The sequence below is a fragment of the Mytilus trossulus genome, chromosome 6 (genome assembly GCF_036588685.1).
Source record: "Mytilus trossulus isolate FHL-02 chromosome 6, PNRI_Mtr1.1.1.hap1, whole genome shotgun sequence".
Lineage (NCBI taxonomy): Eukaryota > Metazoa > Mollusca > Bivalvia > Mytilida > Mytilidae > Mytilus > Mytilus trossulus.
Genome location: NC_086378.1, coordinates 70,282,086 through 70,309,434, shown reverse-complemented (window position 1 = coordinate 70,309,434; position 27,349 = coordinate 70,282,086). Strand labels below are relative to the sequence as shown.

The 27,349-nt window shown below is 31.1% G+C and overlaps 2 protein-coding genes across 4 annotated transcripts; both read right to left on the bottom strand.

The window, feature by feature from the left end:
* LOC134721766 (heat shock 70 kDa protein 12A-like) lies at positions 1-12,952 on the bottom strand. 3 transcript variants are annotated; one of them, XM_063584969.1, is made up of 5 exons: positions 12,860-12,952; positions 7,891-8,212; positions 2,955-3,158; positions 1,803-1,956; positions 1-1,330 (listed from the first exon to the last, which is right to left on the bottom strand). In XM_063584969.1, the coding sequence occupies exons 2-5, from the start codon at positions 8,206-8,208 to the stop codon at positions 276-278; spliced, it is 1,731 nt and encodes a 576-aa protein (XP_063441039.1). In that variant the 5' UTR covers positions 8,209-8,212; positions 12,860-12,952; the 3' UTR covers positions 1-275. The 3 variants fall into 3 exon arrangements, with proteins under 3 accessions (XP_063441039.1, XP_063441041.1, XP_063441040.1); XM_063584971.1 differs by lacking the exon at positions 12,860-12,952 and adding an exon at positions 10,571-10,589; XM_063584970.1 differs by lacking the exon at positions 12,860-12,952 and adding an exon at positions 8,982-9,123 and having other exon boundaries at positions 2-1,330.
* Positions 12,953-15,523: 2,571 nt separating this feature from the next.
* On the bottom strand, positions 15,524-20,858 carry LOC134723719 (heat shock 70 kDa protein 12A-like). The gene is made up of 5 exons (XM_063587272.1): positions 20,775-20,858; positions 19,711-20,022; positions 17,681-17,897; positions 17,058-17,211; positions 15,524-16,688 (listed from the first exon to the last, which is right to left on the bottom strand). Exons 3-5 carry the CDS (start codon positions 17,768-17,770, stop codon positions 15,634-15,636), a joined length of 1,299 nt encoding a protein of 432 aa, XP_063443342.1. The 5' UTR covers positions 17,771-17,897; positions 19,711-20,022; positions 20,775-20,858; the 3' UTR covers positions 15,524-15,633.
* Positions 20,859-27,349: the final 6,491 nt, after the last annotated feature.

Below are 27,349 nucleotides of genomic sequence, written 5' to 3'. Positions count from 1 at the left end.
GACAAAGGGTCTGGTTTAGTGTTATACAACAAGGACTACTCATTCAAACAAAAAGTCATGCTAAGAATAAGTTACCTTTTATTAAAAATCGCCAACACACTTGGTACAAAACACTTGTACATTTTTTATCTTAAAGACAATGTAGTCTCTCACAGAAATTCATCTTGATAATCTGTTCCTAACACTTTTCGCTTGACTGTGAACTTCTCATTCAAACAAACTACGCGTGTAAACCGAAACAAATTAAATGCATATACACGTACGTGAATACTCGTTTACAAAAGATCAAATTTTACTTCACATTTTTCATTTGTTTCTACGTCTATGGCTTCAACTTCAAGTTCTGTAAATCCAAAATAAAAGTTGACCTTGACATCTCGGTACATTTCACTAGGATTTGGTATTGGCACTTTAATAGTACCCAAGTAAGACGACTCATCATCGTCTGTGTATCTGGGATTTTTACTTGTTGAAATGTAAATTGGCAGATAATGCGACTTTTGATTTTTTTCGGTTGTAGTGTATGTTTCTGTAATAGCTGTTCCAATGGGAACTGAAGTTTCCGCCGCCATAAATGTATCGAATGCGCCTCGACACAAAGCCTCTCCATCTACAATGACTCGTCTGTCTGAGGAATGAAGTCTTGGGTCGTAATCCTTAGACACTTCTACACCATACGTATATCGAACAACCCTTGACGCAATAAAACTGGGTTCATGGCCGAACAAGACTGCTCCTTTCAGGACAGCAAGATTGGGTTCATGCGGAAATTTGATAAGCTTTCTTGGGAAAGCTGTCTTGAGGGCCTCACGTAGGAATGGACACTGCGAAAATCCACCTACGACAAGAATTATTCGTACTCTCTCAGGTTCGCATTTTTTGAAACATTCTTTCATCAATGTAATCATTTCCGCAATAGGCTTATTAAAGAATGACCTTAAAAGACCAGCGTCTATTTTAAGTTTGCCCTTTTCCAATGATACTCGTCCACTGTACTCTGACGATTCTAACAATGACTCAAATGTCTCGCCCGCTTGACTTTTACAAAGGGAACTAATCACATCATATGGTATGTTAACACAGATCTGTCCTGCTAGGCTGGAATCTATATTTTGCTTTAGATATTCAAAGCTACTTAACATTTCGAGATATGACTGTGGGTAATCAGATTTTAATTTCCGCATCACTGCTCCCATGATGATATTTTCTATCATTTCAATATATTCTTCATCAACGGACATGCCACCAAATATCCCACCGGTCGATGAGCAAAGCTGTTTCATTTTGTTATCTGCTAATTTTTCTAAAACTGTAATGTCAGTTGTGCCTCCTAGAACAAAAATTAGTTGAAAATTTAGACACATGATTTAATCAATAACAAAGAACAGGCTACGGATGTAGTCCATGTATACGATTAATACTCAAAAGAGGTTGCCAATGTTACAATACAAACTTACCACCTTTTTAAATCTATAAACAAGAGATTAAATTTGAAAAAAATAGTCACCAAAGAGATTGGTCTGTAGAAAACAACAGATATCAATTGTTATGATTGAATTTAAGATGATTGATATACAGTCAAACCTTTAAGAGACCACTCAAGTGACTAGGCAAAACAGCTGGTCTTTGAATAGATGTTCACACATATGACAAAAAGGTCACACATTTTTTAAGTTGTGACAATGTTACTGAATTAAACTTTGTTGGTCTCATTTGCAATAAAACCATGGTAAATTGTATGCGACTGTGATGAAAAAATAAAACTGCATCATTTTATATGTGTTAAGTGTATATGTATTTACCACCAATATCCACCATCATAAATTTACTTCCGTCGTTTTTAATAGAATATCTATGATCTGATCCTTTACGTTTTTCTGAATTCAGATTTTCACAATATATGGCTGCAGCCTCTGATTCTAACGCTATGATTAGTTGTTCCTCTGGAATTCCTGCCTGAAATGAGCAAGTTTAGATAGTGTTTGACAATGTTATGTTCGATGTATTATACATATTTCAAATTTCAAGAATGACTTCGAAAATGAAAACATGTGTTGAATAATGCCCTAACTTGCAGAAGATTTTTTGTGATATTGCAACACCTATTTTAAGGTCCGTAGCTTGACAATTACAACATTTCTTTTCTTTAATTGAAACCATTATAATACTTTTTCTAAGTGATCTTTTTTACATAATTTCATACATATCTTCTAAAGAAACAGCACCAAACGTGCGTGCTTGTTCATACACTACTATATGATAATCCAACGCTAAATCTAGTCTAAAATATTTTCATATGTGAGTGAAAATTTTTATTTAAGAATTGAATGCTTCTTTTTGTAAATTTATTGGGGTGTAAAAGCGTTGACCGAAGTACATTATGTATGAAGCGCTTCCGCGCTTCATTCTAAAAATGTACGCACGGTCAACGCTTTTACAACCCTATAAAGTTACAAAAAGAAGCATTCAATACGTATAATTACATTTTTTAGCTAGGATTATAAAAACACGATTTTCATGAAGTGAAATTTTTAAATTCACCTGTGAACTTTATTGTGGGACCTCGTGTCATCATGAATGAAATGTTATTGTCTCATGCAACTGCTTACGGAATAACATGTGATGTGCAATTAACCAATCAGAATAACGTATTATAATGAAACATACATCTAATGTAATTATATGACAAGAAAGCATTCTGATTTAGAATCATTTTCATAACAGCGTGGATAAGACCATTTCTTTGTGCGCTCATAAGTTACCAAATGACTGGGTCAGATAAGATGAAAAAGTTAAAGGTATTAAAATGATCCAATAATATTACTAACATAAGTATTGCGGTAATCAACGCAGTTAAGAAAATGATTACTGACTTCTGTCGACGGTAGAGTGTTTCTTATACATAGCATCATTGCACTTCCAGCCATGAACTGTTTTGTGTTTCTTATACATACCATCATTGCGCTTCCCGCCATGAACTGTTTAGCTATGTCTGACCAGCTTGCAGGGACAGTTATAACCCAGCGTATTTTGGACAGAGGTACATCCACTTGTTTCAGAAAGTGATCGATTAGTGCCCGGATGGACAAAGAAAACACATCTAATGCCCTGGCAGTCTTTCCTGTTACATCTTTCATTGACATGTTTTTAGTTATAGCCTGAAATGTACAAAGATTAAATATAATAGTTAATAGTGTAAGAACTATGCTATTATTTTACAGGGTCACATCTTCGACAAAAAATGCTGAGCTTAAACAAAACGCATTTGTTTACGCAATCTGTAACTTCTTAAAATATTTGATTTAAAACTAGATATAAAGCCTATTGAAAAAAAAATATGTTTAAACTAAAGCCTATTGATAGAAGCTTTATAGAAAATAGCGCGTAAAACTGAGATTTTCAGCAGTTTTTGTTTTTGTTTTCCAAAGGCGACAACTTTTTAAAAAAATCGCTCAAAAACTCAAACTTGCTCTGTATCTCCTTATATGGCATGACTATCTACCAAATATAAAATATATATATGTTCGCATTACAGAAAAACAAATCGCTCAAAACGGAATAAAAAACTCAATCTTGCTCTGTCTCTCCTTATGGCATGACCAAATATCAAATCAATATATGTTCGCATTACAGTAAAACAAATTGCTAAAAACGGAATACAACTCAATATTGCTCTGTCTCTCCTTATGGCATTACTATCTACCAAATATCAAATCAATATATGTTTGCGTTACAGAAAAAAGTTAAAGGATGAATGGTATGTCAACCTATAAGTTTTGCTAAAAGGGGAATAATAATAGACATATAGGTTACACGTGTAAAAAAAAATAATAAAGAACATGACAAGGATTATTTGTGTATTGGTGCTATTTTCAACACGGATTTAATTAAGAATATCGAAAATGTATCTTTATAAAAAATGAAAGAAGAATGGCGTGACACAATTATGCCGAATGATAAAAGCAAATTACTTACATATATATAAAATGTTCAAAAATTATATGGCGTACTGAGAAAACTATTTTACTTTTAATATATATTTGGTAGATACATGTGTGTTTAAGCAAAATTTAGATGTGGTGTTGCACCCATCAGAATTTGAAATGGTCGTTATGAAAATATTGATATTGAAAATAGATTTTCAACTGTATTGATGACATTGAAGATGAAAAACATGTTTTGTTAAAATTTCCTGTATAATGATATATCCGGAATGTTATTTTTAATCTAGTTAATATTGTTGGTGAGAATTTATTTTTTACATATGTCTGATATAAATGCAGACATTATAGTTCTTTTTACAAACGAATTTATCGTATTAATTCTCTGCTCCCAAAATTTGCAATGAAATTAAAAAAAAACCAACATCTCTGCCATCTTGGATTGTAAAAAACAGAGAATCTAAGGTCCATATTTTCTATTAAGTTAGCATAATATGATGCAGGAATGCAGATATTTAATGTGAATTTTGATTTAGAAGAACCAATTTATAAGAATATAACTTAAAATTATTAATATTTTTACAAAGGATGATTATTTTTTTGTTGTTTTCAAATATTTTCAAATTGGCATTTTAAGGGGAGGTAACCTTAAAACAGTGCAATTTATATAGAATTGTCCTATTTTGTCTTTTAGCCAGAAAAAACGTACGGTGACCCTATCTTTTCTTTTGATATTATCAAAGCAATCTTCTCGTATCTTATTTTACAATTCTATCATTTTGTTTTGTTTCTTTTTACAAAATTGTGTTTTTTCCTGTATAATCCATACAAAATCATCCTGCAGCTTGAGAACATGCACGGTGACCTACCATTTTTATAATATTTTTGATATCAAAAGATACTACGTTTTGGCAATTATTTTTATTTTAGACTACCCTACCACTTAAAACACATGATTCTTGACTTGAACATGTTTTATAGTCTCTCATAACTCTTTATAGGGTGGCTCTTGTTGTTAACTTGTGTTTAATTATTGTGTATATTAGATGTAACTAGTGGTGAGACTTAATAAATATTTGTCTTGTCTTGTCTTGTCTATAAATTAATTATAAGATACAATATTAAAGTATAATTGTTATGCGGAATTGAATTAATCAAAATATAATGTATCCAGCAACAAAATTATAGCCGAAAGCGAGGATTAGGGATTAATTTTTTTTTCATCAAACTGTCGGCATTTAAAGACAGTATCAATTCATTCATAATCGATGTTGCGCAATATTTAAACATTATGAAATAATTACATTAGATGTATATTTCATTATAATACGTTATTCTGATTGGCTAACAGCACATCACATGTTATTCCGTAAACAATTGCATGAGACAATAACATTTATCATGCATGATGACACGAGGTCCCACAATAAAGTGCACAGGTGAATATAACAAAACTGGATAACAATCATGTTTTCATGATCCTAGCTAAAAAATGTAATTATAAGTATTGAATGCTTTTTTTTGTAACTTTATAGGGTTGTAAAAGCGTTGACCGTGCGTACATTTTTAGAATGAAGCGCTTCCGCGCTTCATACAAAATGTACTTCGGTCAACGCTTTTACCCCCCCAATAAATTTACAAAAAGAAGCATTCAATTCTTAAATATAAATCATAAATAATTATGTAAATAAAAGTATTTTTCAAGCTGCAAATATAGATCCCATACCTGTCAACCTGTGACGATGAAAATGCAGGTCATGACCTGCATTGAAGAATCAAATCTCAGGTCATAACGCGTACAAACTTTTTCGAGCTGAATTTCAGTATTTATGGTACATTTTCTTGTAAAGTATATCAAAGATACCACAACATCAATGCATGTTCACTTGGTTAAGTCATTTTAAATCCTATTGATTATTACTTCATTGCACTTTGAAAGATTTTTATAATTCTGTGTAACAGTGTTAAGTTCTTAACTATTTGTATTTATTCAATTTTTTTTTCATCTTTATTCTTAATTTGTATTTATTCAATTAAAGAATTAAAATTGTTCATCAGTAATTTTCAAACAAACAAATGGAAGTTTTTAACGACCTTGACTGGCTATACAGCCCTTGCACGGTCGGTTGTAATTTTCAAATGTAAATTAGACTGTGATAAAAATATAGTAATATAGTTAAAGAAGGTATAAATGTAAAAAAATAATTTTCAACTTTTTTTTTTAAAAATTGTATAAAGGAATATAAATAATAAAAATTTAATTTTCAATATGTATTTAAATTTTATATTTATTAATGATTTAATCTTTTTCACCCATAAAACGTAATTATCGCTATTTTGTGCATTTTTCCTTTGACCTTTTTTTTGTGATAATTTTCATATCAAGCTTCTCGCTTGATATGGAAAAATTATCGCTAGAAACTAAGGAGGCCACGTGGCGTTGCTAACGAAATTGACATTGAAATTGACAACGTCGTCATAGGTAAAATAGCGATAAAAAGATTATCATTGGTCATCTCAACTCGATTGCTTTTCTCACTTTCGCTGTTCCAGCTCAAGCGAGAAAATCAATCTCGTTGAGATGATCAACGATAATCTATAAATATAAGGAATAATTTTGAATGGTGACAAATAAGGGGAAATAACTCTAGACGTCTATTTGAAATATGTTTACAATTTATTTACGACCTAAAGCCAGAGACATATAATTGTATTATATGTCTCTGCTAAAGCTAAGGTAATTGGTGTTAATTAACAGTTTGTTTGACACCAAAGCTGTCAAGTGAAGCCATACACTTAATGGGTTACTTAATTTGACAGTTTGTATAGCTAAATGAACTTCCTGTTCATGGAAGAATTACGAATTTGCCGGTATTTCAAAGGACTATTACTTATGAAATCAATCTCAAAGCTAAGAAAAACGGGTGAAATCGGGTCATTTTCGGAATTCCCGGGTGATCCCTCATAATTGTGAAAATCTCGGGTCACACCCGCAGAATACGGGTCAGTTGACAGGTATGAGATTCGAAACGACAGACAAAGATTATGTTTGGATAGATCTTATTACAAACTGTTTATTGATGGTAATTTGTACAAACAAAATACTAAAGTAGCTAGAAATGAACAAGTACAAGATGCATGTGTCTCTAGCCGAATGCATCGACAAAATATACAACAACCGTACGAAAAAAAATCACCAATCTGAATCATCGCACGTGTTATACATGACAGGCTCGTTTTGTTTATATAGATTAGACCGTTGGTTTTCCCGTTTGAATGGTTTTACACTAGTAATTTTTCTAATGATCAAGAAATGCCACTTTGTAAATGTTATAACAAAAATAATGAAAAATAAGAATTTTTTAAATAGAATTGAGAATGTTAATGGGGAATATGTCAAAGAGACAACAACCCAACCAAAGGGCAGACAACAACCGAAGATCACCAATGAGTCTTCAACGCAGCGAGTAATCCCGCACCCGGAGGTGGTCCTCAGCTGACCCCTAAATACTTTTTTTTATATTAGTTAACTGAAAATGAAAGTCACACTAAACTCCAAAACATATAAATGAATTGAAATTAAAAAAAAACATACGACAAGACTAACAAAGGTTAGAAGCTCCTGACTTTGGACAGGCGCCATTATGCGGCGGAGTTAAACATGTTATATAGGGACATCAACCCTCCCCTAAACCTAGTAGTGTCAAGAATTAACTCGAAAAATGTATTGAAGAATCAAAAACTGTACTGAATGAAAATAGTAACATGCAAATTAAATAAATGAAACAGCGGGAGTCCAATATTTATTTAATTCCTTCACTTCAACTTGTTGTAAATTTGTTATTTTCATTTTCCGTTATTTATTTATAATTGTGACATAATCTTCAGTTTTTGTTGAAGGCAGTCACTTATGTCTAAGAAGAAGCAGAAATACTAAATTTATATGTACCTCTCTCTTGCAGAGTTTCATTTTGAAACGATGGAAGTAATACGAATTCTTGTGACCCTCATCCGCAATACGTTTGGCATAGGCAGCCTCTGCTTCGTATCCAAAGGCAACAAGTTTTTCATTTTTGTTCAGCATAAGACACGTTGGAGTTTTGTGTGACACCATTCTTTTCCTTCCAGCATTCCATGACTGTATGTATTGAATATTCAGTGGATTTGTCTTGAAATCTTCAACTGTTGAATATGCATAGCCGGAGTATGTTGTTCCTATATCCAGTGCCACTACAAGTTCAAATTTCTCCTTTCCTTTGGTCGCCATTTTGCTAAAATAAAAGATTCAGAAAATAGCCTTATTAGCTTAACTTATATATTTTTACGAGTGTATGACTAAAATGAACTTTAACGATACCGGATCCTAGCGCATTCGTGCTTAAAATATACGTGTTTTATCTATAAATATTCATTGATAAAAAAAATTAAATTAAAGTGTGACGCAGTTTAATCAATATTTGTTTACAAATCTATATATTATTTAAAAAAAAAATAGTCTCTCATGTCTTCCCAAAAACATCATAACACTCAAATTGTAAAATTTATCAATAACATAAGTTTATTAACTTCAAAATCTTTCTAAATGAATTTCTACCCGGGTTTTGTACTATAGTAATAATACAAAATCTGTTGGCAAACATCAGTGAAGAAAAAAATCGAGCTTTTATGTTTATCATTTAAGAATAAGATATGTACTTTCATTGAAATACAATATTTAATTAGGTAAATGTTAAAAATGAAGGTTACTTGGTTTTCTAAATAATAGGACACAGTTTAAGTAAAAGAGAAGACAAAATATATATGAAAAATGTACAAGACATCAATCTAACAGCTATTAACGAATTTCTTTACTTAAATTTATTTCAGAAATTGAGATCCTACAAAAAAGGCGTCATACCACATCTTCTTTTTTATATTTTCTGCAGGCATTGGCAATCATACCACATCTTCTTTATTATACTTTTTTTCATTTTAAACATGAACAAAAGTGTACATTTTATTTTAAAAATATGATCAAATAATTGATAGCGTGTAACTTACGTCTCTAACTTGAAATCCAAAAAATATAGGTAACACACGAGTAAACAAGCACTAACAAATATAAATAAATAAATGTATGGATCAGTGATGTTTGGATTTTCCCCATTAGCATTTAGATTCTATTTAAATGGTTTAAATACCTTGATTGGACTGTTAAATTGGTATTGTTGAAAATGAAAATATGTTTTGTATACTGTAAAAATAAGAAAATGTATACAAATTAACTTGTAGATGAAAGCAATTACTAACAACTTTACTGTATTATGGTAACAATGCGATCGAAACCTATTGTATTTTTGTTACTCTTAATGATTTTACGACCATGATTTTCCCAACGATTAATGATTTTAGGACCATGTATTTTTTTTTATTGAGGACATGTAAATTAAAGTATTCAAAGATATGTTATATGGTGAGGACATTGAGACAACACTAGGGTGTAAACAAGTCTTCCTTAGGATAGTCCTCCATAAGAAAGTTCAGATACTCATGCCAATAAGAAAACTATCCACAAAAGACCAAAATGACACAGACATAAACAACTATAGGTCACGGTACGGCCTTCAACAATGAGCAAAGCCCATACCGCATAGTCAGCTATAAAAGGTCCCAATAAGACAATGTAAAACAATTCAAACGAGAAAACTAACGGCATTATTTTTGTGAAAAAAATAACGAAAAACAAATATGTAACACATAAACAAACGACAACCACTGAATTTACAGGCTCATGACGCATGCATTTATATATGAAATATAAATATATTGAATCAACATAAGTAAGAAAAGATTCTGAAGTAAACCAACTTAACAGAATGACACCACTGGTGCTGAATATACATAAACGAAGATGTGGGGTATACACTATGCCAAGCAGTTATAGTTCAGATCCAATGCACGTTGAAGTCAACTAACATGGAGAAATGTTATCAAATTTGTATTTTTTACTTCGACTAACGACATCCTAATTTCCAGACTATTCAAGACCATCTAAATACCACAACATCTGAACAAAATAAGGAGCATGACTAATTATTGGAAGATTTTGTTAAACTCACATGCACTGCGATCATCCTACATCCTTTATATAAGACATGCACTAAGACCATCTGAAGACATGTATAAAGACCATAGTAAAACCAGATTTATTCAAAATGCTAATACTAATCTTAAAAGAGGGACGAAAGATACCAAAAAGGACAGTCAAACTCATAATACTAAAACAAACTGACAACGCCTTAGCTAAAAATGAAAAAGACAAAAAGACAAACAATATTACACTTGACACAACATAGAAAACTAAAGAATAAACAACACGAACCCCACCAAAAACTAGGGGTGATCTCAGGTGCTCTGGAAGGGTAAGCAGATTCTTCTCTATATGTTGCACCCGTCTTAAGTTGACATGGCACAGATAACAACCGGGATTGCTCCTTGTTTTTGAAAAATATTTCTATAAACAAATCTGCCACCATTCACATAGTTACAATCAAAAAAGGTTTGCTCACCATTTTGTTGTGTCTTTTACATTGACTTCTGACAAATAACACACTAACTTGCATTAATTTAGTATACCACCTTTATCTTACCCTGTCTTCTATTCTCAATTGGCCTGTCTTAAAAATCATTAATGGAACATTTGTTTTCGAACTGCTATATAGACAAGTTTTCGGTTGTCGGTGTAAAATCCTGTGGATTATTTATTGGTTGCCTTATAATGTGGTGAGACGTATCAATCAGATTTTGATATAAAGAAATTTTCAAAATATTGTAGAGGTGGGTGTTTTTTTCTGACCTGATATTAAGATAAGAATTGTTGAACACATGTGTAATTCAATAAAGCCATATATCTATTGATTTTATGTCACAATAATTTAAAGAGTTGAAAAATGAATTTTCCAGTTTGTAAATAAAATATTAAAATCATAATAGACGTTTTCTTTATGTTATTGCCGCAGTAAGCCGACGTCATTTCGTCATTAATTACTATGCAAATAACTAATTCAAACTTTATATATATTTTATTATATAGTATACATAAGAAAATCATATATTTACTATACTCCTGCAAACCACATTGGTCCATATTAAAGATTACAAAGAAAGATATTTATTCTGGCTTAATAGAGTGTGTTAATTAAATGTTTAAGTTGAGAATTGATTTTTACAATTTTTGGATGTTACGTTTAGCTTTTACATTTTTTATTTATATATATATATAGATTTATAGGAAAGAACATCAATCCGCTAATTTATAGTTTTGAAGCAATACTAACATGTTGTATTTATTTTCTTCATTGAAATTTTTAACAGGTTCAGTTTGTTCTATTCATTGTACAAAGTTTTCCCTTTGTTTGTTATTGCAGAGGCAGATTTAGGGGGGAGGGTTGCTTATATAGGGAATCACGGTTGCATGACGAAAATGGGCCCCATTTTTGGCAGCCAGTGGGCCCCTTCTTAGGCAGCCAGTGGGACCCCACTTATGAAAATTTCTGGATCCGCCACTGTATTGTACTATTGTGTTCCTTTTGATCGTATGACGCTTAGCGTAACTTGGTACTTATGCATCCATCTATCGTGTTTTTTTGGCGTTGGGCACTCCTTGTGCAGGTTGGACCAGAATTGCTAATCATAGGCAAGAGATAACTGTGTTTTTTTTTTCCAATTTGTTTACCCTTGTCGTTATACTTTTCTTGATTATTTTTTTTTTCGAGAGAGTGTATTTTATATACTGTATGTACTATCAACTACAAACACAACATAGTCAAATAAGATCTGTTTGAAAAAAAAATTCGGAGCAAATGAAAGAAAAAATCGGCGCAAATGAAATGCAGATCGACGCAAATGCAAAACGCCGCTATTAAGACTGCTCTACTATACATATAATGACAAACCTTTCCTTTGTTATTCTTCGAGACTTTTTTTTACCTTCATCTATCTATTTTGAAATTCATTACTTTAATTCAGACTGCGAAAAACATGTGTAAATTCTTTGCAGTCACAAAAATCCATACTAAATTAAAATATAAGTTATTTACATAAAGTGATATTTTTTGTGTAACATTAAATCAGATTTTCATAATTGAAAAGATAAGTTGTAGCGTGTTATTAATTTTAAATAGTATACGTAAGAACACATTTTGTTTGCAAACATTGGTTACCAAAATCTAAACCTTTATTTTGAATTGAATTTATATCAATAAATATGTAATAATATTAATGTATGATTCTTTTCACAAATAATACCGACACATTGGTATTTTTCGAGGTGTGAAAAACTAAGTTACTTCCCTTTTGACTATATAGCTAGTTCGTTTTGTATTTGAGAATTAAAAGTTAGAAAATAAACTGAACATGCGAACACACATAACTTTTAAATCTATAGAGAACTTTGAAAATGAATTATTAGATGCAACTGAATAGAAAGCTGTTTTTATTGATGCTCTTTGAAAAGTTTTGAAAATTGACCTATCAGTATCAAAGATTGCCACGGATGATCATTTTGTTTCATTTGACCATGACCAATCACTTGTAAACATTATTTATGGCAAGTTTGGTCCAAATCAGTCAAGTAGTTTCATGGCATTTCTGTGAAAATAAAGATAAAAAAACTGTGGACCATAATGTTATGTCGCTTTGGTTGCTTGTTGATCATCAAGAAGATGGGAAATGTGAAATTTTTACAGACGACGATGGATGCCAAATGATGGATATAGTTTCCTTTTCATAAAATGTCAGATGATTTTTTTTTTATTGAACTCGGAAACTAATAATTATGATATATTACATAGTTATCAAAGGTTAAAACATATGAGGTTGATACCAATAGTTGTAATGAAAGTAAATACATATTTTATGAAAATAAAAAACTTCCTTACCTTTATATTCACATTGAAACAGTAATTGCTGATTTGTTTTTTAAACCGTTTTTACCGATCAGTAGTCAAAATTTTAAAATCGTTGAACTATAAAAACACAATCGTAGTCTGTTTCGTAGAAAGATAATAGGTTTACACAATTACGATTTGTTTATTGGTTTGAATGATTGTTTTTACTTTTGGGTTTGGTATTGTACGTATTGACGATATTCTTTTTCCAATTTGTACTTTCCGTCATATTTTTCTGTTGTTCTTTTTCTGAGTTTTGATATATACCATACAAATAAAAATTAGAAATTAACTCAACCCCTTGTTTATAAATATTTGTTATATCTACAATAACAATTAAAGGAGTCAACATAACAAACCTAAAGGGTATTAACTAAAAAGTAGTTTAACTACGATAGTTGTTTACTGTGACCGATGACGGAAAATGGTGCAAGCGGTTTGTCGATCTAAAACAATTGGAAACAAACCATATTTCAGCGTTGTGACGTTGAATCACTGGTAGAAAACAGATTTGCTGTAAATATGTATTTATATTTTTTAAATGTTGAGATGGAATATCATTGACATGATCAGAATTATAAAGTCAATGCTCTTCAACTTCGTACTTTATTTTGCCTATCAAAATATTTTGATTTGAGCGTCACAGATCAGTCTTTTGCAAACGAAACGGGCGTCTACGGGGCGCCGAATGGGACTCTTGTGGTTTTGTACTCAAAATTCAATTTTGTACGGACAAAAGTGACTTTTGTTCAACAAAAATGAGTTCAGTTTAACAAAAATTGTATCATACTACAAATTTGAAATTTTGTCATACAAAATTATCTATCAGCGGACAAAAGTCACTTTTGTCATGACAAAATTCATTTTTGTTACACAGACTTGACTTTTATTACCTAATTTGAAAATTGAGCGACAAAAGTCAATTTTGTATTTAAATTAGTTTAGTTTGGTTTCTGTGAACTAATTTGCATACAAAATCGACTTTTGTTACTCAAAATTGACTTTTGTTACACAAAAAATACTTTTGTTACACAAAATTGACTTTTGTTACACAAAATTGACTTTTGTTACACAAAATTGACTTTTGTTACACAAAATTGACTTTTGTTACACAAAATTGACTTTTGTTACACAAAATTGACTTTTGTTACACAAAAATTACTTTTGTTACACAAAAATTACTTTTGTTACACAAAATTGACTTTTGTTACACAAAATTGACTTTTGTTACACAAAATTGACTTTTGTTACACAAAATTGACTTTTGTTACACAAAATTGACTTTTGTGAGACAAAATTGACAAAATTGACTTTTGTCTCAACAAAATTGACAAAATTGAATTTTGTCTCAACAAAATTGACAAAATTGAATTTTGTCTCAACAAAATTGACAAAATTGAATTTTGTCTCAACAAAATTTACAAAATTGACTTTTGTCTCAACAAAATTAACAAAATTGACTTTTGTCTCAACAAAATTGATTTTTGTCTCACGAAAGTCAATTTTGTCTCACGAAAGTCAATTTTGTCTCACGAAAGTCAATTTTGTCTCATAAAAGTCAATTTTGTTGTTACAAAATTGAATTTTGTCATCACAAAAATGAATTTTGTCATCACAAAAATGAATTTTGTCGTCACAAAATTGACTTTTGTCTCAACAAAATTGACAAAATTGACTTTTGTCTCAACAAAATTGACAAAATTGACTTTTGTCTCAACAAAATTGACAAAATTGACTTTTGTCTCCACAAAATTGACAAAACAAAATTGACAAAATTGACTTTTGTCTCAACAAAATTAACAAAATTGACTTTTGTCTCAACAAAATTTACAAAATTGACTTTTGTCTCAACAAAATTAACAAAATTGACTTTTGTCTCAACAAAAATGACAAAATTGAATTTTGTCTCAACAAAAATGACAAAATTGAATTTTGTCTCACAAAAGTCAATTTTGTCTCACAAAAGTTAATTTTGTCTCACAAAAGTTAATTTTGTTTCACAAAAGTCAATTTTGTCTCACAAAATTGAATCTTACCGTACACAATTGACTTTTGTGATTTAATTTCCATATCAGGTAACAAAAGTCAATTTTGTATGCAAATATGTTTATATTTGCATACCTTTAAGACAAAATTGACTTTTGTCATGACAAATATGAATTTTGTCTACAAAAATGAATTTTGTCATGACAAAAATGAATTTTGTCTACACAAATGAATTTTGTCATCACAAAATTGAAGTTCTCACAAAACAAGTCTGTAGCACATAGTTTTGTAAGACAAAAATGATTTTGTTATGACAGAATTGAATTTTGTACAAAACCACAAGAGTCCCATTCGGCGCCCCGTAGCGTCTGGCGTAAAGAATTTTAAGTCACGTAGATATTCTGAGTTTAATGCTAATATTCACTCACGCTTTAAGTTTTCAGTAATCAGAAAGTTGGTGAGTATAAGGCGTGACAAAATGTATCACATGGTATAGCTTTTGTATGAAGGTTGATTCCGAAGTTATATAGAAAACCTATATTTGTAGTTACGACGCAGATTTCACGCAAGTCTGTTAAGTGAAAAAATATACAAGTATTCGATGAACATGAAGTTGTTATGCGAAGAATTGGAAAAATCACCACACAGTACGTTATGCTAATCTCAAAAGTTGGGAAGGACAGACGGAAACACGGACGTTAACAGTGTATCCATTCCTTTGGAGCGGAGGTTTTAGTATCAGTTACCTAGAACAATGTAAAATAATTCGCACTTTGAATTCATACATATTCAAACGTCGTTTGATACATATTACCCGATTCAACGTCAACAGCCTCGATTTGAAGTTCAGTATGTCCGAAACTAATGGTGACATCTATATCACGATATTGTTCAGTGGGGTTCGGTATTCTAACAACTACATTTCCAGCATGTTTACATGTTTTGTCATCAGTATAACCTGGTTCTTTCTTCGTTGATGTGAAGAGAGGTAGATAGTGAATCTCTTGAAACTTTTTAGTGGTCGTAAAAGTTTCTTTCAGTGTCTGTCCTAGACTTACAGTTGAATTGATCCCCATAAATTTTTCAAATACTTTCTCGCAAAGTTCCAAACCATCGACTTCAACTTGTCGATGGAATTCGTGTAATTTCGGATCAAAATCGTTCGAAACTTGAAACCCATATGTATGACGTACAACACGAGATACAATTACATTTGGATCAGTTCCGAAAATGACTGCTCCTTTCAGAACAGCGAGAGTAGCTTCGTTTGGAACTATTATATTATGTGAAGGAATAGAAGTCTTTATTGCATGTTGCACAATGAGACTTTCGGAGAACCCTCCGACTAAGATGATAGTGATAGCTTTTTTATTTTGAATCTCGTGTAACTTATCTTTTATCAGATTAACAATTTTGTCTGTAGTTGGCTTGAACAATAGTTTGAGTAAATCAATTTCAATTCGCAATTTGTCGTTGACAATCGTCATTTCTTGTTTATATTTAGATTCTTTTAACAAGCTAACAAAATCTTTACGGTGATGTTTTTCACATATTTGAGTCAAAGTCAGGAAAGGTATCGACATGGTTACTTTTCCAGTTTGTTCAGGAGTTAAAGATCGCTTGACGCATTCAAATTCTCTGAACAAATCCAAGTGAGCTGTAGGACTCAAATTAACCAAATCATCAATAACAGCTTGTCCAACGATGTGCATAAACATTGTATAGAATGCATTGTCAACGGCAATGCCACCACAATCAGCACCACATGCTCTGCAAATTTCTTTCAATTTGTTGTTGCCGATGTTTTCTAAAGCTGTTATATCACTGGTTCCACCTGCAAATAAATAGAAGGAACTCCATAGTTATTTCTTCAAACAAACAAAAATATTGCCCTATTTAAGTCATAAAAATAAAAACATAGAAGAAATGTTGAAAATAAACAATTGACTGTTTCTTGTTTGTTTCCTTCTCACTCAGATGAAAACAATGTTTGCCAATTACCATTCACGAGATTAACATTATTAATGCCATTGAGAAGGTAAAATAGGACAAGGCAATTTTTCTTTTATCAATTGTTTTTCTATGTTTTCAATAACTTTCTTTCAAACAATTAAAAATAATAACGATTAACTTTTTTTCTTTCAATTTGTGACCGACATTTCATGCAAACATTTATATTTGTAAGTTTAAAAACAAATTATACCTCCCATGTCGACTACCATATATTGTGTTCCCTTCTTCGAGGACAAAACACCTGTATTTGTACCGATCGACAGGTTTGATGAAATGTGATGGCAGAATATTGAAGCTGCTTCTGATTCTAGGGAAACCACCAGACTGTCATTTTGTATACCTGCCTAAATACATTAGAATTTTATAACATGTATCCTTGTTCTGAAAACTGACCCGACTCCTCTTCCCAATTCTTTTAAAATTGTGAAAAATTCAATTATGGATGAAATTGCATTATACATCGTCATGCACATTCTTCATCCTTAATTTTTATGTATTAATAGAAATGAGAATATATACAGTGTTAATTTTTATTGGAATGTCGTTTGCAAGGGTTCAAACGTTTAGCAAGTTAAATAGTTTCTAGGATTATTGACAAAATAATGTAACGTCTTGCACTTGGTATGCAATTTAAAGATAACAAGACGCAGTTTAATATTGACAATGAGTTTTTATATATATGCTCTGAAACTTTGTACTTTATTCTGGTCTTTTCATCTTTTTTGGTTCGAGTATCACTGTTTAGGCTTGTGCAGACAAATCGCACCTCTGTCGTATACAATATTTAGCCTGATATCTATGATAAATATTAACCTTTACTGCACATTGCCGTATGAATTGCTTTGCACTGTCTGACCAAATAGAGGGCACGGTTAGTACCCATAATTCCAAAGTCAGCCACATCAACACCTTGTCTAGATAAACTGCTGATCAAATGCTGTTTTAAAAATCGTATAGAAGAAGCGAATACGTCTTTTGCTGGAACTGATTTTCCTCTAATATCTGATAGTTCAGAATCAGTTGATAAACTCTAGAAAGATCAAACTTGATATTCAAAATATTGAAGATAAAGCAAATATTCCTCTTTGGTTCAATAAATTTATATGTAACAAATATAATAAAAAATATTATTGATACGTACTGCTTGTTTCCCCCCATTTTTTTTCTCTAAAAATGCTAACGTTTCTGCGTGTTTTGCATTGCCGTTTGTTTTTTCTTGCACTTCAGTGTTTCTTATAGTTGATGTGTTTCCCTTGGGTTTACTTTGCAACCTGGATATATATGTTTTCTCTCAATTGATTTATGACTTACGATCAGCAGTATACTGCTGTTGCCTTTACCTATAAAGATAGTTTAGCTTTCCTTCGATTTTTTATAATGTCTGCCAGTGTCAACGTTGTCGTATACAAGTTGTCAAATCATATAGGAATTTAATACAGTATTCAAGAGATATATTTTACATATCATCCGTGATTACATTTGTTAATCAGGGCAACATGTTTCTTTTAAATTTTTCACTTTTTTTGTAAAGGCATTGAAGGACATCGCGTCTTACTTTAATGAGTTAATCACAAAAATGGAATATGTAAATTTACTTCTACTGAAGTTGAGTTTTGGTATGGAGTGTTATCCCTAATCTTTTAGACAATTACTCAAAATCCACCAACAGTGCTGTTTTTGGCTATCTTCGGATGTTAATGATATATTGAAGTGCTTAGAAGTAAGTTAAAATTTTGTAATATCTTATATCTTATATATTGAGATATTAAACTGTGAATAAATTATTGTTGCAAGACTTTTTGAACAGTTGTATTTATAGATTATCGTTGGTTATCTCAACTAGATTGATTTTCTCGCTTGAGCCGGTCACGGCGAAAGCGAAAAATGCAATCCAGTTGAGATGACCAATGATAATCTGTTTATCGCTATTTTACCTATGACGATGTTGTCAGTTTCATGTCAATTTCATTAGCAACGGCCACGTGGTTCCTTAGTTTCTAGCAATAATTTTCCATCTCAAGCGAGTAGCATGATATGAAAAATTATCACAAAAAATGATCAAAGGAAAAATCGACAAAATAGCGATAATGTGTTATAAATTTAGGTGCATTTGTCCCTTCATTTTTTTGGATCAATTTTGATTTACTAGATTCAGTTTTGCACATGCTTAAATCAAGTTATTTTTGCAATGTTCCTATAGCTTTGTACGAAACCTACTTGGACAAAACAATCAACATTTAGAAATATACATAATAAAGCCATTCTTATCTAAATAAAAGCATATTTAATTTACTCTAAGATATACAACACGGTAAGCTACATACAAAGACATAAACAGAATAGATAAATACATCTAATGTCAATTTGCTTAAAGGAATTCGAACCTTAATTTAATCTTATTTCTTGATTTATTAAACGAAGCATTATTAAATGCAATACCGTATAGCGGGTTATTTTATTGCGATTTATAATGAATAAGGTAAACGCAATATTTTGGCGGTTACCATTTTGGCGAATTCAAAACTTTTGTCAACACGTTGGCATGTGCACTTTTAAATTTGCGGAATTTATTTTGGCGATATTGTTCTATCCGCGAAAATAAGCGAAAATATATACACAGCGAGATAAAACCCGCTACTAGTATATGTTAAATCATGTCAGTACTGTAGCACTAGCTACTTAGTAAATTATAACTTCGGTGAGTAAAAGTCCATCAGCAGTGGGATCAAAAAGTAGAATAACAAAAATATCAAATTCAAGGAAAATTGAAAACGGAAAGACCCTTCACAAATGGAAAAATTAAAAGCAATCTCTATTAGAATGTTGTAACAAATGAAAATTACCTCTTTTTCAAACAATTTCAATTTGAATCTGTGAAAGTAATAATAGCCGTCAAATTTACCATCCATTTCTAATTCTGTATATCTATTTTCAGCCTGATACCCAAAAGCCACAAGCTGTTTGTTTGAGTCAAGTAAAAGAGTCGTTGGTGTTTTAATGGAAAGCAGATTGTGTCCTCCTGCGTTCCAAGCTTGATTCAAATTTATAGTTAGCGGTCCTTTTTGAGACGAATCAATGATAGTGAAGGCGTATCCAGAATACGTCGTGCCAAAGTCGATTGCAGCAATCATAACTCGACCTTCAAATGACATTTTCTAAACAATAAATATATTTATAACCATTAAAAGAATGAAACAATTATGAGTTTTCATAGGACGCTCGCAATATCATATTTTTAAATTCAGTGAACTGTGATATCAGGATCTACTTGGCAAATAATTTTAAAAGCTTTATCATAATACATGTGTCTACTAAGTTTCGTGTTTATAGGAGTACAACTATACGGAAAAAACAACGTGACCAAAACATTAAGTTATGATATCCTCTATACTCAAAAAATTAAAAAAGAATACATGACACATACAAAGCAGAAGTTGTACTTACATATCCGTTTGATTGTATAAAATGCTGCCAATGAAGATGAGGATACAGGGTTATTTAATTAAATTAAACAAAAACGAAATCAGCAAAATCGTTGGTACAGCGGTAATCAATGCTCAAACTTTAAGGCAAACCATAGCTTTTATACAAGTGTACTAGATATTGTAACTTCAGCTTCAAAAGTAAAAGAATTTCTTTTTCTTTCTGTGTGTGTTTGTCATTTTTTGGGATTATTTGCTTCCCAAGAACCATGTTTGGTTTTCAATAGTATATGATAAAAAATCGAATATAAACTTGTTTTGAAGAAGATAATGGCTTCGACACAAGTTTGGTAAGTCATCTAATTAGATAGTATTGCTGTTGCACATACAACAAATATTTAATTTGGCTAAAGCAAAAAATTGTATGCTGACAATTTGAATTTTGTTATTTTTCTCATCATGTAAAATATTTTTTAAATACATACCTTGACGCTGTACTTTTATTGCTAATGGTAAACTTATTTCCTATATGTTTTTATCTTACTCTCAATATTGGTTTGACAGATTTGAAAGTAACCAAGGAATAATCAACATACAAATACTTTCAACCTTTCAATTATCTATACAACAAGTGCCCTTCTAAACAAAAATATGTTAATTACAATACTTACAAACTTTAAAATAATAATAACACGGCAAATTAACATAACACAAAAATTCAGTAAATAGTTTCACAACGGTACGCCAAACTGAATCTATTGTAAAGGAAGCTATTACTAAGCTAATGGTATTTAAATCTGGTTGACTTCTCAGCTTTGAAATAGTTATTGATATCTTTTGTTTGTGGTTTAATCTATGAGAAGGAAATAAATTATTTAAAATAATAATCTATCAGAAGGAAATTAATTATTTTAAATAATAATCTATTTGAAGGAAATTAATTATATAAAATAATATTCTATTTGACAATGAATTAAACGTAAAATGGCAAAACGATATCAGCCAATAATAAAGCACTTACGTAAATAAAATCATGACCCAATAGGGAAACCCACAAATCCGGGTTTTCTTTTGTATTAATATTTGACAAATATGTTAGACGCAGTAATTAATTCACAAATATCGTAGAGGATAAATGATCAACGAACTAATCATATGATGAATGGGCACACGAATGAATGTTCTTAACTTTATGATGATGACAGAAAAAATTCATACCACATGCAGAGTTACAAACTGAATTAATCTAGTACATTTTAAGGAAATTTCTTATGCAAGCATAAATAAAGAAATTCTCAATGGTAAAAATTTCTATTTCAATTCATTTTAATTAGCATTTATATTTTAAAAGGTCGGCAAAGTAGGTCAAAAACACACAAAATAAGATCAGAGACATGTATGATACTATATGTGTGTCTCTGATACGATATTGAACAAACAATTGGTGTTTTTTTGATGCGCTCGACCATTTCAGAAAAAGCCAAGAATGATGAAGAGGATGATGTTCAATAAAAATAAAATTCATCAGTTTCATAGCTCTGTTGTTAGATGTTTGGGAATAATATATTGAAATATTACAATCGTAGAATGGATGGCTTACGGATAGGAAAAGGGAGCATGGTGTTATGACTTGTTGTGGTATTTTTTGGGGCTGATAACGATTTTGAGCCAGATTTGAATTGCGTTAATTTCAAGAGAGGCGAATTGATTGACTGATTCGATCCACAAAAATATTCTCATGAAGGGGAAAACAATGATAAACATAAATTCTTAATCTATAATACAAAATTTAACAGACCTATAAAAATCCAATTGCACGAGTTGCTTAATCTATTTATATCTATGTTTATGTATAAATCGTTTACATAGTCATAGAAGGTCAATCAGATGGCGTCTTGGCTAAAATTCACACGAAACGAAGTTACATCTTATTGAGACCATGTCCTATAAATTGGTTATTTTATACTTTTGATAATTTGGCGTATAAACAAAATTTAGTCCTGGTATCTATGATGAGTTTATTAACATTGTTATAAATAAATTATGAGAATTTGGCAGCTAGTGCCCCTTTAATGCTGTACTCACTCGCGCTATACATTTTCGGCAATCAGCTCACTTATGTACTAGTTTGTTTACGGGAATATTGCTGTTGCATGTGACAGAAAACAAATCTTATACATTTCTATTTTTTACAGTGTTGGCAAAATCAAGCATTGCATTATTTATTCATTAATTTGTCTCATATAGTTAAAAGGTTTGAAATACCTGCCTTGTACTTTTGTTAGTTAACAACTTATTCCCTATGATTTTATCTTACTCTTAATATCGATAGGACAGATTTGAAAGTAACTATGGAAGATCAACACACAAAGAACAGATATATTCAATCTTTCAATTAACCTATGACAAGTGTTATTCTTAACAGAAATATGTTAATTACAATTAGTTCAAACTTTCAAAAAAATAATAATAACGTAGGGAAATTAACATAACACAACAATTCAGTCAATAGTTTCGCTTTGCTACGACAATTTTTATCTAACGTAAATAGAGCTACTATTAAGCTAATGACTTCAACTGTGAAATATTTATTATTATAGTTTGCTTTGTAAGTAATCTATTAGTAGGAAATCAATCAAATTAAATGCTGATTTCTTTAACACAGGATTATTTGTGTGAATATGATAAAACACCAGCCAATGAAAAGGCGCTGGCTTATGCAATCAGTTCTCTAAAGGGGAAATACGCAAAGCCTGAATTTATTTTGTACAAATACATTTGTCATCAGTTTTGACGTAGTGATCAAAAATTGTATTTCGAAATTACATAGGCATAGATGCAGCGTTGAATTGATGGTGAATGAAAATGAACATACATTAAAGGGGCACTAGCTACGAGATAAATAAAAAACTAAATTAAGATTTTTTTGTTCAATCAATAATGAAAGCGAAATAGTGAAATAATAATTCGCTTTTAGCAGCCAAAATGATTCAATTTTGTCAAATTAAGCAAAGAAACATTGATAATTACCGATTCACTTGCAAGTGAATGAGTCGACCTCATTTAATCCGTATTCACGTGAACTTCAATTTAACCCCTTGCTAGAGATTGACAACGCATGCATTGTACGTGTCCTGTTTTTTTTTTTAAAAAGAAAAAGAATGTCAACAATGAATTCAAAGTGAAACTACGGTAAATCATTTGATTACTGAATCGATCCATATACAATCATTCTTATACGGTTAAAAACAATGAGAAATATATATTTTTAATCTACAAAATAAACTAAAACAGACTAAAAACAATCCAATTGCACGTGTTGGTTTAATCTATTCATATATTTATTCATGTTTACATCGCTTATATGGTCATCTGAGGTCAAATCGATAGTTGTTAGATGGCGTCTGGATTAAAATACACACGAAACGAACCTACATATTATCTACCCCATGCTCTGTAAACTGTTTATTTTAGACTTTTGGTAGTTTGGATAAATGTTTTTCATTGTTATAAATTAAATACGAGAATTAGAGTCAAATCGGTGACCATGAATTTGACAGCTAGTGCCCCTTTAACGCAGAAAGTAATGGTCTAACTTTTTTATATCGGGAAAAAAGATCTCTTAAGACACCTTTACCTTTACAGACATTTGCCACATGTAAAGTAGTAAACTGAATCTGTATAGTAATCTTGAACGGAAACCTGTGTAATAATAAATCATGAACGCTTGATTATAAGTGTTTCTCACATGTACTATACATAGTAATTTGAATTCATTTCAAATACATGCATCTTTAAATGGGAGCCAATACGATAAAACACGATTTTAATGTTGTTCAAAGTTGCTTTTACATATGTTCAATAAAAAAAGACAAAAAGCTAAAAACTTTTCAAAATCATAAGATTGCTATCGTTATTTTTAATTTCCTTATAAACGTACTATCGTTCAAGATTACTAAACAGATGCAGATTCAGATAACAAATGCTCATAAAAAGTAGACAATTTTAGTCAGGCATGATTTTTTTATAAGTCGTCATTGGCTTTCAACTAGCTGCTGACAGTTCCTGCGATAACTCTCAGATCTGTACTCTGTCTGTCATTGTGTGATGAATGTATAAATATTTGTCAAGTCCAGTCTGTGTTTTTGTTACCTGTTTTCTGCTTGGTTTCACTCTGAAGAGTTACGTCCATTTACTGATATTTATTATTTTCTCTCATGTTGTACTCTAACACCACTGTCCTAGGTAAGTAGAGGATTGGCACCTTCAAACATGTCTAACACCGTCACATTTATTATGTGCCTATCTTTAGTCGGGCATGTAGATAACTGTCGTTGGTTTATGTCTGTCAAATTTGTTTATTGTATATTGTTTTGTTATAAATTTTGTCTTTAGTTTTCTCAATTAAATTGTTTAATAGTTTTCATGTCGAACCTTTTATAACCGACAATACTTTAGGGTTTAATCATCGTTGACGGACGCACAATTGCCTTTAATTGCTTCCATTTATTTAATTTAAACTCAGATAAAAATAGAAATTCATTTAAATGTAAAACTTATAAAAATATTTCCGGTACAGCAAAAACTGGATATATATAGAATAAAAATGTATTTATTTCATTTACGGGAAGTAATATTTTGAATATAAATACAACATGAACTACAAATGTTTCATTTACTATTACCAATGATAAGTTTAATGACAGTTACAGGTGTAAGTGGCAAAACTGTACTCACTCCCCCGAAGTGATACTTATAAAATTTGAGATATATTGTCAAATCAGGACGAAAAGTGTGGTAAGTAATAATTGCATGATGAAACCGTTTGTATCAGACTTTTTGCATTAAAATTGCGGTTTCATGGTCTTATGATAGAATCTTTTGAAAAGTTTAACTTTCGTTCAAATGTTTAATGTACTGATGTAGGTTAATCCAGAAAAGCGCGTCAGACACACACAATGTATCAAGTGTTACGTTTAATTAAAACCAGGTTCCATAACACAAGTTATTATATTTCAATATAATGTTAAATAAAGGCAACAGTTGTATGCCCTGTTTAAAAGTCTTCAATCGATTGAGAATTTACAAATTAATCTAAAACCGCAGAAAACACATACGCTATAAAAGGTAAACAACGGAACAACAAAACAAACGCCAACATACATGGAAACGTAATATGTTATAACATCTGTGAGGACGTCATAATTACTTGGACTAACACAATACTTTGTCCACAGAGAAAGGAAAATAACTCAACTATACTGACAAATAAGACATATGTGAAATGTGTGGAAAAAAAGACTTTCAACCACAAACGATAAGACATAACAGAATATCCAACCGAACCCACTAAAGAAACCGATGCTTTATTTTTTCCTTGAATCTAGTGCTCCAAAAAAGGAACCCCAAGAGAAGGCTGGGGTATTGAAATAATTATGGTGTCTCGGACCCATTGGTGAAGAGGGATTTTTGTTCGGTTGTATGAGTTGTATAAACATGAAACTTTGGGTTTTTCGTACGATGCCTCTTATACACGTAATAAATTATTCAATAGTGTTCTGTTGCAAGACAAAATTACAGCCGATTCAAAACATAAATATATCTGTCTTTACCAGTGACAGTGTAAATAACGAGCCTGAAATTCCTACGACCATTTTCCCAGACGTTTCGTATTGGTTGTATTACACTTTTGTTTTTCTCTCCTTCAATATACCTTAAATATTGAATGATAATCAAACAACAATCAATCAATCACAGTTATTTATCAAAGTGCATATTGGTGCAATGGCAATCGAGAAAGATCATTTTAAACCAGTGTGGAATTTTGTTGTGTTGTATATTTATGTTGTTTTAACACAATAATGACTGCAGAAAACCACCTATTGTCTGTTTGTGTTGTTCCTACATTTGTCATTATAACGGAAATATAGGCAACTCATGCAAGTAGGATGATTGTCTAGCTTTAAAACGAGATTTAACTCACAATGTTCGTCAGGAATCCTATATCAAGTCAGGAATATAACAGTATTTTTTCCAGTCTCTCCATTGTTTGATATAGACGAGCTTTCTTTTTGGAGGTTCCATTAACTCCAACTTTTTTATATTTACTTTGAGCTCGATATTTATTCAATTCAATTAATGTATTTCAATGAATGAAGTGGAGCATTTTTATTATATCTTGTTACATGCAAAATATGAAATAGTCGTATTCTAAAATAATGTTTATTATGATATACCGGTAACATGTACATTCAAGCAAATATACATTACAACAAATTAACACGTTACAAATGTAAGTGTCATAGCACGGAACACAGAGACATAATTCAAATAACCCTCAGCTATCAATAGTTATGTTCTCAACATAATCCAGGAACATCGACTTCTATAGTGTGTGATAACATTGTGTGAGGGAATTCGACGTTTGCTGTACCACTGTTCACTCCAGTGCAATTTATGACAATACAACTGCATCAATCAGAATTATTTTTTTGCAGTGTTTTAAGAAATGATTTTGCTTTGTTGTCGAGTATTAGTTGAGAAACATTCAATGTTTTAAAAAGGCGAATTTTCTGTATAAAGTCAATGATTATGTTGACTTTTGAAGGCCAAACTTTCTACAGCCTTAAATACGCTAATGCAAGATCCAAAAACTATACCAATACATAATGACATGTTTATGAAATTATAACAAATCTATTGGTTCACAAATTTTTATTCGTTATTGCAAAATAATGAACTTAAAATATCTGACATTTTCTCCCTACCCAGTTTACCCCTATACATTTTTATGATGTGGACCGGTCATTGTTATTAAATCGTAGGCAATTTGATTGGATTAAATTGTTATTAGTTTACCTTCAAACTTGTTTATGCTTTTCATACATGACTATTGATTAATTAAAACGTGCATGAATGTGTACGGTAACTAAAATGACCTTCAGACTGGACACTGGACGAGTCAATATTATGTTTTATCAATGAAAGTTAAGGTATGAAAGGTAAGAATTGCCAATTATTCTATTTTCACAAATTTTTCGGAATATATAGTTGAAAGGTT

What these genes read in the sequence shown, in the direction of transcription:
- LOC134721766 (XM_063584969.1), bottom strand. Translation starts at nt 8,208, where the DNA reads ATGGCGACCAAAGGAAAGGAGAAATTTGAACTTGTAGTGGCACTGGAT. An exon ending in TGAAACTCTGCAAGAGAGAG is followed by an intron (nt 3,159 to 7,890) that starts GTACATATAAAT and finishes TGTACATTTCAG; the next exon opens with GCTATAACTAAAAACATGTC. An exon ending in TATGATGGTGGATATTGGTG is followed by an intron (nt 1,331 to 1,802) that starts GTAAATACATAT and finishes TTTTTGTTCTAG; the next exon opens with GAGGCACAACTGACATTACA.
- LOC134723719 (XM_063587272.1), bottom strand. Translation starts at nt 17,770, where the DNA reads ATGTGGCTGACTTTGGAATTATGGGTACTAACCGTGCCCTCTATTTGG. An exon ending in TACGGCAATGTGCAGTAAAG is followed by an intron (nt 17,212 to 17,680) that starts GTTAATATTTAT and finishes TAATGTATTTAG; the next exon opens with GCAGGTATACAAAATGACAG. An exon ending in TATGGTAGTCGACATGGGAG is followed by an intron (nt 16,689 to 17,057) that starts GTATAATTTGTT and finishes ATTTATTTGCAG; the next exon opens with GTGGAACCAGTGATATAACA.